The following is a 16355-nucleotide window of genomic DNA, read 5'->3' as shown; positions in this document are numbered from 1 at the left end:
GAACCCGCCCGGCCCCGCCGGAACCCGGCCCGGATCCGGCCGGCCCCGCCGGAATCCGCCCGGCCCCGCCTGAACCCGCCCGGCCCCGGCCCGGCCCCGGTCCGAACCCGCCCGGCCCCGCTGGAACCCGCCCGGCCCCGCCGGAACCCGGCCCGGCCCCGACGTTCGGGCGCCGCGGTTGCCTGGTAACCGCGCGGGCGGCAGCGTCTGTGACAGCGGCGCGGCCTCAGTTGCCCGAGAACGCGGCCCTGGCTGGGTGTGCGCAGCCTGGGCTCGTACAGGCAGCTACACTGGGCGATTCGCCAAGTGAATTGTTTGCGGAGCATTGGTCTCTGCGAGCGAGTCCTTTGAATTCGCGGAGCATTGTGCCCCGCTGAGAATTCCTGAATGTGCAGAGCATTGGCCTCTGCAAACAACATCCTGAACGTGCAGAGCATTGGCCTCTGCTAGGAGTCCTCAATTCGCGGAGCATTGGTCTCTGCAGAGGATTCCTGAGCGTGCAGAGCATTGGCCTCTGGAATAGATCGTGAATTTCCTTTGAAGGTAAAGATTGACTAAAGTTGAACTTTTTGGTTTTGTCTCATGTGCACTCTGAGAGAGAATGCCAAAGGGAAATACAGGATGGGATAATGCCAGTCTTCTGGTGCAGTAGTTCAGTGGCATGCACAGCTGAGTGGATGAACAATAGGTGGTCTACTGATTGTGCTTTTTTTTTGCACTGAAGAAATGCAACATTTTCTAACTGTACTCATCTATACTTTTTTTTCCCTACAGTGATTGCTTAAACTGCTTCAAGGTGAATGAGTTTTGTTCAAGTTTCCGTGGGTTGTTATCATCTGGTTATTAAAATTATTAGGGAGAGACCTCTGAATTGAGGTGCAAACGAGGCAATTTGCCAAAGTCACTAGTCTGGATTTTATGGAACAGTAAATGTGAGGAAGAGAGCGAAAGGAATAGAAAAAGGGGGGGGGGAGTGAAGGGGGGGGATGGGGGTTGGGAAGAGGGGGAAGAAAGAGAGTGACAGAGACAGATTAAGTAAAAAATATCACCATTCCATGGATCCCATCGACATGCCATAAAATCCTCTTCTGGTCTTGTCTGTGGTGAGGTATTGCAAAATGTAAGATTCCAATGGATTAATGCAGATTTGGGCAAGGTGGGACCTCCCAGGTACCTCCCTGGGGTGGGGCAAGTTTGGCTGTCTATTGCTACTTTCAAATAATAGAAAATCTTTAGCAGCAGTATATCCTTTGAGTCTGCCATGAATTGAGTTCTGGATTTTCAGATCTGTTCTGTTACTTTGCATGCCCTGCAATCATCTGGTGCAAGGCCTCAGAAATGGCTCTGGGGACACAGTGGAGGTCTTTGATGGGAGGTTTGTGTGCAAACCTGGCCTCAGTAGATGAGTCTGTGGCTATGACTTCCCCAGCCTGAACCCAGACAGAGCTGATTTTCAGGATACCTGCTGGGTTTGGCTTTGTTGTAGATAGGGTTTTCTCCTCAGCCTTGTTCACTTCTCCCCAGGCCTGAGATAACAGGACAATAGTGTCACCTTTGTCTTGTTTCAAGTTCCCTTAGGCAGCTTAACTCACAGTCCCAAGTTCCTGTCAGGAGGCATTTTCAGGGAGGGGTGGGCTTCAGTGGTCTCAGCTTCTTTATCCAGTGTTGTCACAATGGGCAGAAAGTCCTTTATAACAGTATTGAAGCCATTAAGCCATAACATTCCAGTCTCTCATGAGTCCTCTGAGGAGCAGCTGAGAGAGCAGGGGTGCTTTAGCCTAAAGGAGAGGAGGTCCACTCTAGCTATTTTTAAGTAATATTTAAGATACAGCTTTGTCTGTTGTAACTATTATTAATGTTCAGATTTTCAGCTCCAGGTTTCAGTATGATCCATCTTTGAATTGCACAACATAGCCATCTAGTTCAAATAAAGTCCAACTGGAGACCTAACCCTACTAGCTACTTACACCAAACAAGCACTTAGTTACTTTCAAATTATATAAAATATATATTTCATATTATATAAAATATACTTTCAAATAATATTCAATATTATATAAAATAGCAGCAGTATATGCCTTGAGTCTGCCATGAATTGGGTTCTGGATTTTCAGAGTTCCATTGTTGCTCCTTCCAGTTTTGTTGAGGCATTGTCACTCATCTGGGATATCCTCCCTTCAAAATGGTTTCTGGATTCCCAGAGAAGACCTCGACACCTCGTCTTTTGTCCAGGGAAAAGCTGAAGTCTTTAACTGTAAGTAACACTGGGGCTGTGTTAAGGCTGGAAACTCCCCTGCTGTCCGTCCTCTCCCTGCCCCTGTTGTCCAGCAGCGCTGTGAAGCTGCAGAGCCCCTCCCCAGCTCTTTGTGCCCTGCTCCTGTTGGTGGGGGCTGTCCTGGTGCAGTAGGGATAACTGTGTGTTGCTTCAGGGTCTCACCTGGCTGTGCCACCAGAGCCAAGTTAAACCAATGTGCAGCTGAAGCCCTGAGCACCTGTTCTGTCCCTTTCCCTTTGTCACAGTAATTCCTTCTGTCAGGCTGGACACTGTGCTGCTCTGGCCCACCTCCCCTTGGGCACCTGGGCATGTGGTGGGGGGAAGCTCAAACTCTGCCCAAAGCCTTGAGAGACAGGGCTGGTGCCAGCCAGAAGAGGTCCCAAACCAGCTGTTCCCTCTCATCTCCTGGGTGGGCACAGCTCCAGCCCTGCAGACACAGTGTACAGCAAAGCAAGGTATCTGCTGCAGCACGTCCAGAAGAAAATGTCTCAGCACCTTTGTTCTGCAAGATAGGGGAAACCTTCCTGTGCTGGGAATTCTCTCCTGACTTTGGCCATGTGTTGATGGTATCTATCCCAAAGGAGGTGCCTTCTCTTGAAAGCTCTGGATTGGTAGCAATGTTGAGGCCTGTACAGTTCTTACGTGCTCACTGGAGTCACAAAGGTCCCTTGGCTGTCTGGAGCTCACTTAGCTGAAGATGCCCCACTGCTGAGGCTCTGTCAAGGAGACCCCTCTGTTTTCTTCTCTGGAGGGGTCTGTGAGCCCAGACAGAGAAAACAAATGCTAATTAACAGAGAGAACGAAAACTTGGACACATTCCTGTGCACCTCACTCTTGGTACAACATTCCCTTGCTTCTCTTGGACTCACCCAGCAGGGATATCTCCTTGCTGTGAGTTCTGAGTGTTGTGCAGGGATGGAGTTCGGGGAGTTCTGAGAGCTCCTTCCCACTCTCTGAAAAGGTCACTGCCTTAGTCCAATGAAACTAAAGAGGAAACAAATGCCCAAAGAGCAGAAATCTCCAAACATGTCCCATCAAATCACGGAGAAGCTAATGGCACAGAGCCATGTGGTTGAAGGATGTGTATTGTGCTCTGTATTATTAATTTATTGATGCTAAGTGTTTCAGCAAGTAACTTCCAGGGCTTTCAGGACTGTCCTAGACTATGTGATCACAAATTGTTCACCAGTGCCACTTGTTCAAGAAATGCCTTTCTGAGCAAGGGCATCTCTGAGGCTCCAGCTGGTTTATTTTTGCCTTTCAGCTGCTTCCCTCTAAGTTCCTGTGGGACAAGTTTGTCAACACGAAGAAGAAGGAGGCCAGCACTGGGGGAAGTTTTCTGCCCAGAATTGGCCCGTGTGTAGACCTGAGTGAGACTGGTCCAAAGGTAGCCTTTTCCTGCTCTTTTCCTTTCTGTTTGATGGGAAGTTTGAAGAGGGTGTGTGCTTGTGACAGGCTTGCCTCCAGCAAAATACCTCAGTGTCCGGGTGCTGTTGTCATTGCAAGCTGTTGGCAGTGGTAGACTGGGAGTCCTGATGTGCACTAAGCCAACACAAATAACCTCTGCTGAAGCTGCCTAAGTGTAGCTGCCATTGCTAAAACAATGGGGGAAGGCTGGGGACACAAAGGCACAACATTTCCATTTGTCATTCTCCTGCTGAAGGAGCCACCTCTTGCTTTGCTGTGGTCACCATCGAATGCTTGGGGTCACAGGATTCCCTCCACAGTGGCAGCGTTGCCTTTGAAGGCCGAGGACCTGCAGTAATTACTTCAGATTTAACAAAACTAATTGCATTAATGCTTTGGGCTGGAACAATGTGTTGGACCCTGGCGGGGTTGTAGATTTTGCAGGATGCCAGATGTACAGGGGACTCACCCTGGGCAGAGGGGAATGGATGTGCTCTATCTGGATCAGTGTCTACTTACAGGTGTGTTTAAAGCTGCTTTTCTGGCAGGACTGACTCAGTATAAAGCACAGTCCAAAAGGGTAGGTGACCGAGGTGGGCTGTTGTTATGAATGAGGTCCTATATGTCTAATTTAATAAACCACAAAATTAGAATTTAGGAGCAATTTTAATTGAGCAGCAATTTTATATAAAATTATGCAATCAAATGTAATCAAATAGATACAAAATAATTTGGCAGTGGTTAGGATAAAGCACAAGCAAAACTGATTGGGGTACAATCAGGGTATGGGGGGGTTTCTCACCCTGCCTCCCGTACAAAAGAGAAAAGAACTCAAACACAACTTATATACTGTATGCTAATACATGTTCATCAATAATTTTTTGTAAATCTCCTCCTGTTTTCAATTTTTGAAATCTATGTCACTGTACTGCACAGTGCATGCTCAGCTTGTTTCCAAGGGGTCTTTTGGCTTTTCAGTGGTCGCTTCCGATGAAGGCTTCTCCTCATCGTCAGTGTCCTTTGAACAACCCCACAGGCTGCACATGCACCCCAAGTCTTGTGTTATAGAAGCCAGCATTATATTCCAAAAATAAGCCTTATTATTTCATAAACACCTGGAATCATCTGAATTTTGTCCATTTCAAGGCCAATTCTTTAATTATCCCGAGGCCTATTCCGTTTTGGGATTTTACTTATCTCACACTACATCCTGTCTCCTATTTTCTCATGAACATCTGAAAACATCTGTTTTGTGACACTAATTACATATCCTTTTCCTCTATTACTTTTTAACATATATTTTCTAAAATATTGATATAGGTACAATTGTTAGCACGAATCCCATTCATTTATCACACTGTTGAGCAGTGAATTGGCAGCAAGAGACATTTAACACACTGGTTAAGGATTGCCTTGGAGAGGGGTGTTGGGAACACCTCAGGGAAGGGCACAACTGGGGGACAGTGTGCTGCAGGCACTCCCTTCAGCAGGCTGTGTCTGCCGTGGAGTCACATAGGAGACCGGCTGGTGTCTCTGGAGTGACAGCAGTGTGGCTGGAGAAGGGGAGAGTTTTCTCCAAGTAATGTCTCTGCTCCAGAAGCATTTGCTGCTGTTGTGTCATTCTAGACATGTCTCTACAATGTTATCAAGTAAGGTAGCAATAATTACAAGAAAGCACCCATTTAAAGCTCATGAAAGGAGGTACCAACTCTACTTTTACCCAAGTTGCTGAGAAAATAACTGAACCTTATCCTCATTCAGCATTCACCTCATTTGTCTTTTTCCTAACTTCTGTGTTACTTTATTTTTGCCTTTACCTCTGTTAGAAACGCACTCACTTTTAAATACAATTAAAGGGGACAAAATCATTGAAGCAAAAGGAAACTGTTTATTAGTAACGACTCAGCTGAGCCGGGCGTGTCTCGCTCCTCCTGGAGATGAACAAACACAGCCTCTGAGAAAATGGCAATCTTTCTATCCCCTTTATACCCAGTGAGGGCTGTTCTGTCCCCTTTCCCTTTGGATGGGTACTTGGGAACTTCCATTCCCTCCAAACGCCAGTTTTTCTGTCCCCTCCCCTCTCACCCTGCTTCCTTTTGGTCAGGTCTTCAACCCTGTTCCTCTCACGGCAACACCCAACAAACCAACCTGAACAAATCCAAACCACAAACAACACAGAGAATCAGCAGCTTTCATTCTTTAACTTGATAACCTTTTGGCTTCAGCCAAATATCACCTCATCTCTCACACCTCCTCTGGTACTGTTCTCTTCTTACTGATGCCTAAGTTCTAGATCAAAAAAAGGTATTTGCAGTTGTCTGGGCCTCGGTTTCCCTGTGTCAGAGTGAAGGACATCGCAAAATTGTTTCCCATGGAGTCTGATGTAAATGTATGGGTTTTACTTACTCCATGAGTGTTCAGGCAGTGCCCCAGAGCTCTGTGACCACATGGGCACAGGGCTGTGCTTAAGGTAAGTGCTGCCTGGCATTGTGGAGAATGAAAGCTGGAGAAATACATGCCAAAAGAGCAGCTTGGCTCAAGCCTACTCTGTGTGGCCCAGCAGCTCTCCATCAGCTCAGAGCATAGGTGGGTGAGCCACTGTTTGCCCAGTGCGGGCTGGGCAGATGTGCTCCTCCAGAGTGTGCACTTCACTGCGGTCAGTGTAAGATTGTCCTTCATGACCCTTCCTCCCAGCAGCTGAAGCTCTCCCTGGTCTCTCTCGCCTCTCCAGCTGCCGTCAGCTCCCCCAAAGGAGAACATGTTGCAGATTTCCCCACCAGAGGTGATATTTCAGAACTTCAACACTCATGATGTCTCTGAAATGACACTGTCTCTCATGAATGTGGACAAGGTAAGTGCTGGGACATGGAGCTTTATCGATTTCTCTGGGTCGGGATTGAAGGCACTCGAGATGGTAGTTCATGGTCAGACTCAGGTGTTTATTGTTTCTTATCAGTAAAACAGTCTCACAACCATGAGTTTGGCAGCTTTTCATTAGCAAGGCACAAAATGGCTAACAGTCTCTTGTTACAAGGTCTTTAAGACTAAGCTATCCAATTAAGAAAGGACACCTGGATTATTTTCCCTTTTAAGCCAATAACTGATCCCTGAAGCATGCAATGCGGACTTTTCTGCCCAATTACACACTGCCACCCAAACCCATGAAGGAGAAGGAAGAAGAAGCATGAAGAAGAAACTCAGGATGACACTCTGTGCCCTCCATCTTGCTTCTATCCACAAAAGTCCCAAACCCTAAATTTCTCAGCAAGTGATACATCTACACTACTCTCTATAATCTATTCCACACTTTTGTGGATTCTAGTCTATATTGACATCTAGGGAAGTGTCTCCATGAATGAGGGTCAAAGTCAGTGCTCCCTCGGGGGTCAGGACACCCCAGAGCAGACAGAGGAATATTCCCAGTGCCCTGGCCTATGTTTCTACAGAGCTTTAACACTGTGCTGGAAGAGGAGAGAGCTGTAATTCCCAAAGTGTACAGCAAAGCAAGGTATCTGCTGCAGCATGTCCAGAAGAAAATGTCTCAGCACCTTTATTCTGCAAGATTGTGGAAACCTTCCTGTGCTGGGAATTGTCCCCTGACTTTGGCCATGTGTTGATGGTATCTATCCCAAAGGAGGTGCCTTCTCTTGAAAGCTCTGGATTGGTAGCAATGTTGAGGCCTGTACAGTTCTTATCTGCTCTCGTGCTTTGCCTTGAGTGTTTACCACATCCTGTGTCTCCTTGGTTAATCTTGGCTCCTCTGCCTCTCTCAGCCTGTTGGGCTCCCTTTGTGCAGCTCACAGTCAAAGCTCAGGGGCTGAGTCTTGTGCACTTTATGCTGGAATAACTTTTCATTAATGGCATTGGCACTGCAGGAGGTGTGTTCTGAAACAGCCCTGGAATCAGACTGACGTAGCAGAAGCAGCGGGAGCCCTTTAGGTGCCACTTCAGGCTCCTGCTAAGCTTCATCCAGCTCTGCTCAGCTTTTCCAAAAGCAACACTGTGCTCTGCTTTCCCTTTGGAGAACCACAGCACATCCAAAGCCATGTGCTCCTGGAGGTTTTCACCTTCACTTGTAGAAATTGTGGTTGTTTTGCAGTTTCCCAAGAGAGCTTTGAGGGGAAAAGTTGAAAATGTCAGCAGTTGTGTTCCAATGTAAAAAGGAAAATGGAGACCATTGGAATTTCAGTCAGGGAAACATTTTCTAAAAAGAGGCTTGTGCCAAGAGTGGGCTGGTGAGAAGAGACAGGAGGGAGTCAAAGTCATCTGGTTTAGACTTTTGGAGAGCATTTTTAGTGCTTGGGGGTTGATATCTATGTGCTAGAAAATGCTTGTTTGCTGTGTCTGTGTATCCCAGAGGGCAGAACCTGGCATGATGGCTGCAGGCAGGAATGCCCAGCAGCCCAGCTTGCCTGCACAGGCAGCAAGAATCCCTGGAGAGCCAAAATTGTCTTTCAGTTTTGGAACCACACTGTGCATCACTGCTGGTCATGTTTCTCCAGGCAGAAAATGCCTTTGAAGCCCATAGTGATAGGCACAGCCTGTCTGTGTTTCTGTCACTTTTGACAAGCTGATTGCTCTCATGGTTTTATGACTCTTCCTTGCTGCTTTACTGCCCATTTAAATTCTCTTTGCCATCTCCTATTTTAGGGGTTGTCTTGCTGTGTTCCTTTGTTTGCTTTCCAGGTTTGCTTTTATTCCCAGTAAGGCCACAGCGTTTGGTCTCCTCTCTTGCTGGTCTGCCTGCATGACTGTATCCCCAGAATGTCCCTAGCCAAACCTGATGTACTAGAAGTTCTTCCTTCCCCCAGGACAATGTGCTGGTTTGCTTTCAGGTAGCACATTCCCCCTCTGGAACATGACTGCATGGCTGTGTGCTGGCAGGAGCCAGCAGGTTTTTTGGCCTTGTTGAATGTGCAGATGACTTGGTTCAGGTGCTGTGTCTCCATCCTGCTGGTGCTGACGTGCTTGGCCCTTCCTTCCCAGCAGGCACTGCCCGACTGGCCCTGACCAAAATGCTGGACCCAGACAGAAGGAATTTGAGTTCACCTTCATTAATTGTGTGCCTGTACATGCACAGCTGAAAGTGCTTTGGAAAAGGGGTCAAGAAGGGATGACACCAGGGCATGGACAGGTGTCCTGTTTCCACAAGTGGCAAAATCATTGTTTCATGTCTTTCCTGCAGTTTCCTCATGCGGTGAAGGTCTCCATGGAGAGATCACCTTACTTCCAGGTCATGGGCTCCAACGATGCCTACCGTCTCCTGGTGCCGGACGCGTCTGTCCCTGTGCGCATCCGCTTCATCCCTGACGAGAACAAGGTGAGACAGGAGGAGCCAAAACACAGAATTCTCTCCAAAGCCACTGTTTTCCCTGCACTTTGGGTTCAGCCCGTTCCATGCTGTGAGCTTGGCTCCAGGCTGTGGGCAGGCAGCCTGCAGCCAGTCCCAGCTTGGCACAGGCTTCCAGGCACTGCAGCCAGGCCTGACAGGCTCTGCTTCCCCTCCCTGCACATCCCTGAGCATTCCCAAGGAAAGATGCACAGGGAACAGTGAAAATGACAGGGGGGTGTTGATAGATGTTGGGCCATCTCTAGGTACAGTGGAAGGGGTTTCATGATGATGGAAAACACTGGAGGAACAAAGAGGTCAGAGAGCTTTCCTCCTTCGTGACTGGCAACAGCTTCCCTGCCTCAGCCTGGGCTGGAGCAAGGACGGTGCTTTTTCCCAGCCTGTGTTCTGCATCCTTGCAGCTGTGCTGTCGCAGAGCACAAGTGAGCATGGTACAGCTGCAGGGCCAGGGCAGTGGATGTGCTGTGCCCATGAGCCCGGCCTGGCACACTGTTGCCAGGTTTTTAGAAGGTTTTTGGCGGGTTTGTAGAAGGATGTTGCTGGGTTTTTAGAAGGGTTTTGGTGGGTTTTTAGAAGGTTTTTGGCGGGTTTTTAGAAGGTTTTTGGCGTGTTTTCTGAATATTTTGCCGGGTTTTTAGTAGGTTTTTGCCAGTTTTTTTTTTTTTTGCTGGGTGCCCTTGGTCAGCAGGAGGTTGCGGAGCTGCAGGGGACTTGGACACCTGCCTGCAGTAGCTGGTGTAGGGCAGGTCCAAGCTGCAGGCAGAGCTGTGAGCCCAGAGCCTGTGGCAGTGACACTGCTGTGCCTCTGTCTTCATGCCTGTGCCTGTGCTTGCTCTGTCAGCTGGCACCCATTCCGTGCCAAAGGTTCTTTTGTGTGGAGGTTTGAACACCGGTGCTGAGGCCCTGGCAAGTCTGATCTCAGTGCTGGGAACTGGGTGGTCAGTGTTGTGATCTGGGGGCTTGTTCATACAGAAGGGTTTAGGACATGGCATGGAAGGGAGGAAGCCTTGCAGGGAAACAAAGAGAGGCTCTTTCCAACAGCATGCTAGAAAGCGATGTTAGCAGTGTTACCACTGTTCTCCTCCTGACTTGGTTGGAGAGGCAAAGTTGGAGGGGAGTTTTGAGCCAACTGATGTTTCTACACCAAGCCAGAGGTGCAGGAGCTCTTTGGGTGCAGCTGTTTTCTCATCTATTTTTGCTGCTTTGAGTCAGTTTAACACTTGTGCTTCCATCAGCCAGTGAGCTGAGCCAAGACTCCCCTGTGCTTTGTTCCAGGTGAAGAAACTATCCACACAAACCTCCGTGGAGAAGCTGTAGACAATGCTGTCAATGCTGAGTTGAGCACAAATTTCGTGGCGTTTGAGAAGACTTTCATCACTATGTCAAGCCATGCAACCGTGTTCATCGAAAACAGGAGTAGCATCCCACCCCACTTCCAGTGGAAGACTTTTCCTGCTAAGCAAAATAAGAAACAAGAGAAGAGGAGGTTGGTTTGGAAGATGCATTTCAGTGGGACACATGGCCCAAGACTAAAACTGACGTGTGGCCTCAGGGGAGTGTTGGTGCTTCTGAATGGTTCAGGCTAAGTAAACCATCCCTGGCACCAGGGTGTGTGTCCCTAGGCTTCAGGAGCTCAGCACTCAGCATTCCGGTTCCATTTATGCTCCAACCAAGGATGGCATTTTGGGAAGGAAATGTGGTTGCAATGACTGGATTTTCTCAGGTTCTAATTAGCCTTTTTTCTCTCTAATCTTCTTCCTAGACGGCCTGGCAACATCCTTAAACAGTTCACCCTCTTTCCAAAGGTGATACGCCCTCTTTTTTTACCTTAGTTCCTTCAAAAGCTCCTTGCCCATCCAGGCTGGTTGTCTTCCCTGTCAGCTTGTCTTTCAGCACACAGGGACAGTCTGTTCCTGTGCCTTCCAGACTTCTTTTTTGAAGCATGTCCATCTTTCGTGGACCCCTTTGTTTTTAAGGGCAGTTTCCCAGGGTACTCTCCAAATCAGTCTCTTCAACAGGCCGAATCTGCCCTCCAGAAGGCCAGAGTGGAAGTTTTATTGATCCCCTTCTCTTTTCACCAAATATTGAGAACTCTATTATTTCCCGGTCACTGTAGCCCAGACAGATGAAGGTGAACAGATGAAGTTCATTTAGTCATTAGGGAATTTCCTGGTGATATCCAGTACCTGGAGCCAGGGAGGCAGCAGATTGCCCTGTGGAATGGATCCAGTCAATACACAGGGCCCTCAGCTCCCCTTAGAAGGGAGTCACCTACTACCACTACCCTTCTTTTCTTCTCAATACTTGAGGCTGTGCTCTGTCTGACAGACCAAGTGCAGCTGGGAGACTCTCCAGACTGAATTTTTTTCTTTACTGTCATCTGCCTGACCCTCTGGAGCCAGGGCCTCATACCTGTCCTGTCAGGGCACCTGGGTAGGTGATGGGGCTCAGGATGGAATTTATTATCTGCCCAGTAGAGGCCCACTTCCATTCCCCACTGTCTCCTAGGTGTAAATGTCCGTCCGAAACTTCCCTTAATTTTTGCTTCTTGATCGTCATGAAAACCAAGACCACCAGGGAAAGGAAAGATCCTGTTCTGAAAATCCAGGTCTGTCTGGTCCACCAAGCCAGATTATTGCCTATGGGTGTGTTTGCACAACTCATGGAACACTGCACCCAAGAAGGGGCAGTGTGCTCTCCTTCGCCTGCATCACCTAGCAACGCTGCTGCTGGAATTTCTCCACCCTTCTGACTTGGCTGGACTTTCTCTCTGGAAGGACCTTCTCGGTGGTCACCACTAAAAGACCCTCCATTCACCATACATCAACCACCGTGACAGATGGACTGAGATGGGAGAGGGCTCTCCCCTCAAGGACTGAGACATGCGACCCCTACATGGAAAAGCTCCGAAAAGCTCCCCTCTTCTTCCCAAAAGGACTGAGACTGAAATCCCTACCGTAGGGTGAAGGAAGGCATGCGTGGGGACCGGAGCAAGTTTTGCAAGTGACCACTGGACCGAGAACACAATGGTTCTTGCCTACGACGTCTGCTGCTGATGACGCCTGCTCCTGATGGACTACTGATGGACTCCTTGTACCCTTTATCAATAGACTATTTTGAAATGTGTCCCCTTCCCCCATTTCAAAAGGACTATAAAAAGGGTTAGAGCTGACTGATACCTTGGAGATCTCCCCTGACGTGAAGACGACAGGCTCTTTGTCGACCGGACTTCGAGGGACTTTGTCATCCGCACGTCTGGTAGCTATATACCTCCTTGCCCTCCCTCTCTTCTTTTTCTTTTCCTTATTCCTTTCCCTTTCTTCATTCCCCTTCTCTCTCTAACACATCTTTGCTATGGCTATTCAATAAAAGTACATGTATTTTGATTTTACTGCAAATCCCCTTGTCGTGACAGTTTTTGCACCCTGAGATCAGTGAAAAAGAACCTTCACGAATCACGTCCTTAGGATGGATCGTGTCACTAGGTCTCCTCCTTCTGCCTGATCCCAGGAAGGGCAGGGCTCCTCTGACTCCTGCTGAGCTTCTCTGAGGGTTGGACAGGTGTAACTCCACAACAGTTTATTTCTGTTTCACTCTCCCTAACACTCCTCAGTCTTTCCACTTCTTCCTTAAGCTCTACCACTGGACAGAGCAGACCATTCAGCTGCTCACACCACACTCAGGTGTCTTGTGCACTGTCCTCTGATATTAACACCAGGCTCAGACCCTCCCTGCAGCCAGGAGCCTGGACAGCTGCGTCCTTCCCGGGGGTTTCTCTTTGAGTTCCTACACTCCTGCTGGCAGCAGCAGCAGCATTGGCTTTTCATCATTTGTAAACCATAGCTGAGGGTTGAGGGGTGGGGGAAAGCAGGGAGAAGAAAGAAAGAAAGAAGGAAAAAAAAAAGGCAAGCACCTCACAACCAGCAAAAAGACACAGCCCAGTACACAAGGAGGATGGGTGGCTGCACCCTTTCTGCTCAGCCTGTTTGTGCCAATTGCCATGCAAAAACTGAAAAATGCTGGGCCAAAAGTTCTGGGCCAAAACTGCCATGGCAAGCCCCTGTTTGCTGTGGACCAGGTCACTTGCACTCCCCAGAGCCATTTTAAATTGCCTGCAAAGGACCAGGAGATCAACTCTTGCCCACCTGAATGGCTGCTGAGAGGGTCCTTTAGTGCCCTGGGCTTCTTGGTTTCCCACTGTTCTCGATCTCTTGCACAGTATCTGACTTCCATACAAGCTCTGGGTGTTAAAAAGAAATCCCATTACCTTCTCTGGCTACTTCCCTAGGCTGTTTATTTCCATTTTTTCCCACTTTCCTGCCTCAGCCTGCACCCCAGGTGATCCACTTTCCCATCAGAAGCAATGAGGTTTCCTCAAAGTAAACTTCAACCTGGTTTTGGTTTTGTGGGGTTTTTTTGTAATTGCATCTGGATTTGTGCCAGTTTGTGTCCTAGACTGCCACCAGGACATTTTGCTCTTCCTTCCTTCCTTCCAGTCTTAGGCATGGTTGTAGCTCCAAGGCCACTGTCCTGCTGTCAGGGCAGCTTTTGAGGTCTCAGAGCAGAGAGGACTTTTTGAGGAGAGGAGATCATGCAGGATCCTTTCCCTCTCAGGACATTCTACTACCATGCACTGGGATGGGAGCCAAAAAGCTCTGGATGGTGAAAAGGTCTCTCTAGGAGTTTGCTGTCTCCCTCCTGCACAACAAAGTCTCTTCCCATCTCAGAGCCTCTTTTTTCATGCATATAGAAAGGGTGAAAGGGTGTGGCGCCTGAATTCATCAATTTCCTTTGGAAATGCATGGGATGCTCTTGTGAAAGGCAGAGTAGGGAACAGGACAGGTCCAAAATGGAAGAAACAAAGAGTGATGCTTGTGAAAAACACCAATCAAAATGTTAAAATTTTTTAATGTTTAATAGTAATAAAATAGTTATAAAAATAGTAATAGAAATTAGAGCAATAAGAATTTGGACAATGAGAGTTAGGACAATAAAGGGACAATAAAATAGCAAAGAATTACAGACATCCGGGTGCTCTGCTCTGCCACAGAACACGTTTTGCTAACAAAGGATTAACTCTTAAAAGCAATAGCCTGTTGCATATTCATATATCTCATACATGATGCAAACATTCTTTTCAAAAAAAGGGTGTTTTCAGTTTCTTGTCAACTTCTTCCCTCATCTTGTAAATCAGTCATCTCGGTCCCTTGAAGTTTGGTTCTCCCCAATAAGGAGGCAATAATTCTTCTCTTGGGATTTTGGGTGTCCTGTTGCTGTTATCTCTCCTTGAACTAGTTAGGAAAAGGATCTTACACCACATAGTTTCTGTAGCCTAAAACTATATGCACCACACTACTTAAAAAGATTAGTACAGCACTGTAAAAAAGGATTAATACAATATCACTTTCCAACATCATACATATAGTATTCATTTTAATATTTGCAAAAAGCCAATAATATAATAGGCATTTTTCACAGTGCTGGTAACATGGAGCTGCAACCCAGCTCTGTCTCCCCTCCCCAGGGAAGTCCTACTCCATAATCTTTATCTGCCTCCCCCAGCAGCTCAGTGGGAGGAAAAGCCACTTGAAGTTGCTGGTGGATTGTCCCTGAGTTTTAGCAGAGGCTTTGAGCCAGGAGGTTCCCTTGAGGGATTCTGGCTTTGGAAACCTCTCTTGAGCCTGCAGGTGTGGAGTAAAACTACCTGCTATGCCAGTGAACAACAAGTTATCCTGTGATCCCTCTGGGACCCCCAGGGCTTGGGGTCAGCCCTTGCTGGGGAGCGGCTGCTTGTGAGAAATAGCCACTCATTTTCCTAAGTTTAGAAAGGTTGATTAAACCTTATCAAAAATACAACAGAAGACTGGATAAAGAAGATGTTACGGAAGGATTTTCCCCACCGTGTGCTCGCCCACGCAATGGAGGTTTTGCCTTTTAACCCTTAGCCCCTCCCAAAATTCTCTCCATGGACCTCTTCTTTGCTGTCCTGTGGTGGAGTTTACTTCCTCCAATCTTGATTGGAGGTCAGATGTCACCATGGTGACAAGCCAACTCTCCCAAATATCCCAACCCCAGCTGTCCCTTGATAACAACTCAGGGGGTAAAAAAACCTTTTCTTAACCTATAGACATGATATTTGTCTGTTAGTGGTGAGAGTCAGTCGTGGCATTGCTCATCTGTCACACTGCTGCTCTTCCCCAGGTTCTTTGCTCTCCTGCACTTGCACTTCTCTCTGCAAATCTGTGGCTTATTAAACGACCTGCTTGCTTTGTCTCTCCTCTGGCTGCAGGCAGCGTCTTATTTGGCAGTCACAGAGAGAGCTGTGGCAGGAAAAATTAATGGAGGATAAAGAAACAGGGGAGGAGAAGGACGCTTGTGAAGATTGTGCTGCCCTCTGGAGGGCCCCGCGGGAGATGGCAAAAGTGCACCAAGACCCCATGTTCTCTGAAGACGTTTTTTTCATTGAGCCAATGGTAAGTGATAGCTGAGAACCTCATTTTCCTCCTCTTCCTCCTCCTCCTCCTCCTCTCCTTCTTCCTCCTCCCACCCACTCCAACCCCAGCTCTGGTCACTTGGCAGATCCTCAGCTGGCCCCACATGCTGGGAGGGAGGGCATCAAGTTTCTGGTGCAGCTGCAGAGTGAAATAAATGGGCAGGAGATCTTTCTCCTTTTTAATGCCTTTATTAAGAAGAATCAGCTCAGGTGGGGAGAAATCGACGGGTTGCGCCCTCGCCGCCGTTGCTCCCAGGTGTGGCACGAAGGAGGAGGATGATGCAGTTTTGTCCACTGGTCTGCAGACAAAACTGGGGACTCTGTCCTCACGGGAGAGTCGTTGAGTCCTTGGTTTGTTTGTTTAGAAACCCGGGGGGTCTCTTTAATCAGTTTCTTTTCAGGTTAGGGTGAGAAATAAAAAGGTCCAAGCAGGCACGGGACCACGCTCCCATCCTTAGACGTCACTTACGTCACTTGTTGGCTCGTGATTTTAGGGGTTTTTTTCTTGTAAAAACTGTAAAACTGTAAAAACCCAAGGTGCACTGCATTTCTTATTTGCATACTGGCTCCGATGTCACTCCTATTTTCTTTACCTCGGAGGGGTCTGTCCTGGCCAGTGGCCAGCATCAGGGAAACAATCAGTTAATCACCCGCCATTAATGGGTGATAAAGGGCTTTTCTTCGGCAGTGAAACCAAAGGAGTCTGACTCCGTCTGGCTTGGTTTTTTTTTTTTTTAACTCTGAAACTTAAAAAAATTACAATTTTCTATTCATAACAGCTTCCCCCTATTTTTCTTTGATCAAGCTTAAGCTTGCATCAACTTATAATT

At 47.8% G+C, this 16355-nt stretch overlaps 2 protein-coding genes across 2 annotated transcripts in view; both read left to right on the top strand.

Moving 5' to 3' along the window:
• The first annotated feature begins 242 nt into the window (after positions 1-242).
• LOC135291749 (hydrocephalus-inducing protein-like) lies at positions 243-12430 on the top strand. The gene is made up of 6 exons (XM_064406015.1): positions 243-543; positions 2138-2254; positions 3540-3662; positions 6414-6533; positions 8868-9002; positions 10308-12430. Exons 2-6 carry the CDS (start codon positions 2183-2185, stop codon positions 10347-10349), a joined length of 492 nt encoding a protein of 163 aa, XP_064262085.1. The 5' UTR covers positions 243-543; positions 2138-2182; the 3' UTR covers positions 10350-12430.
• The window catches only part of LOC135291747 (hydrocephalus-inducing protein homolog), a 28696-nt gene continuing 24494 nt past the window's right edge, over positions 12154-16355 (top strand). The window contains exons 1-2 of the mRNA XM_064406013.1: positions 12154-12290; positions 15322-15505. The gene's annotated coding sequence lies outside the window, so the exon portion shown is untranslated. The remainder of the gene's footprint in view (positions 12291-15321; positions 15506-16355) is intronic.

The sequence above is a fragment of the Passer domesticus genome, unplaced genomic scaffold (assembly GCF_036417665.1).
Source record: "Passer domesticus isolate bPasDom1 unplaced genomic scaffold, bPasDom1.hap1 HAP1_SCAFFOLD_111, whole genome shotgun sequence".
NCBI lineage: Eukaryota > Metazoa > Chordata > Aves > Passeriformes > Passeridae > Passer > Passer domesticus.
The sequence above is the reverse complement of the archived record's forward strand: the minus strand, read 5'-3'. Positions and strand labels throughout refer to the sequence as shown.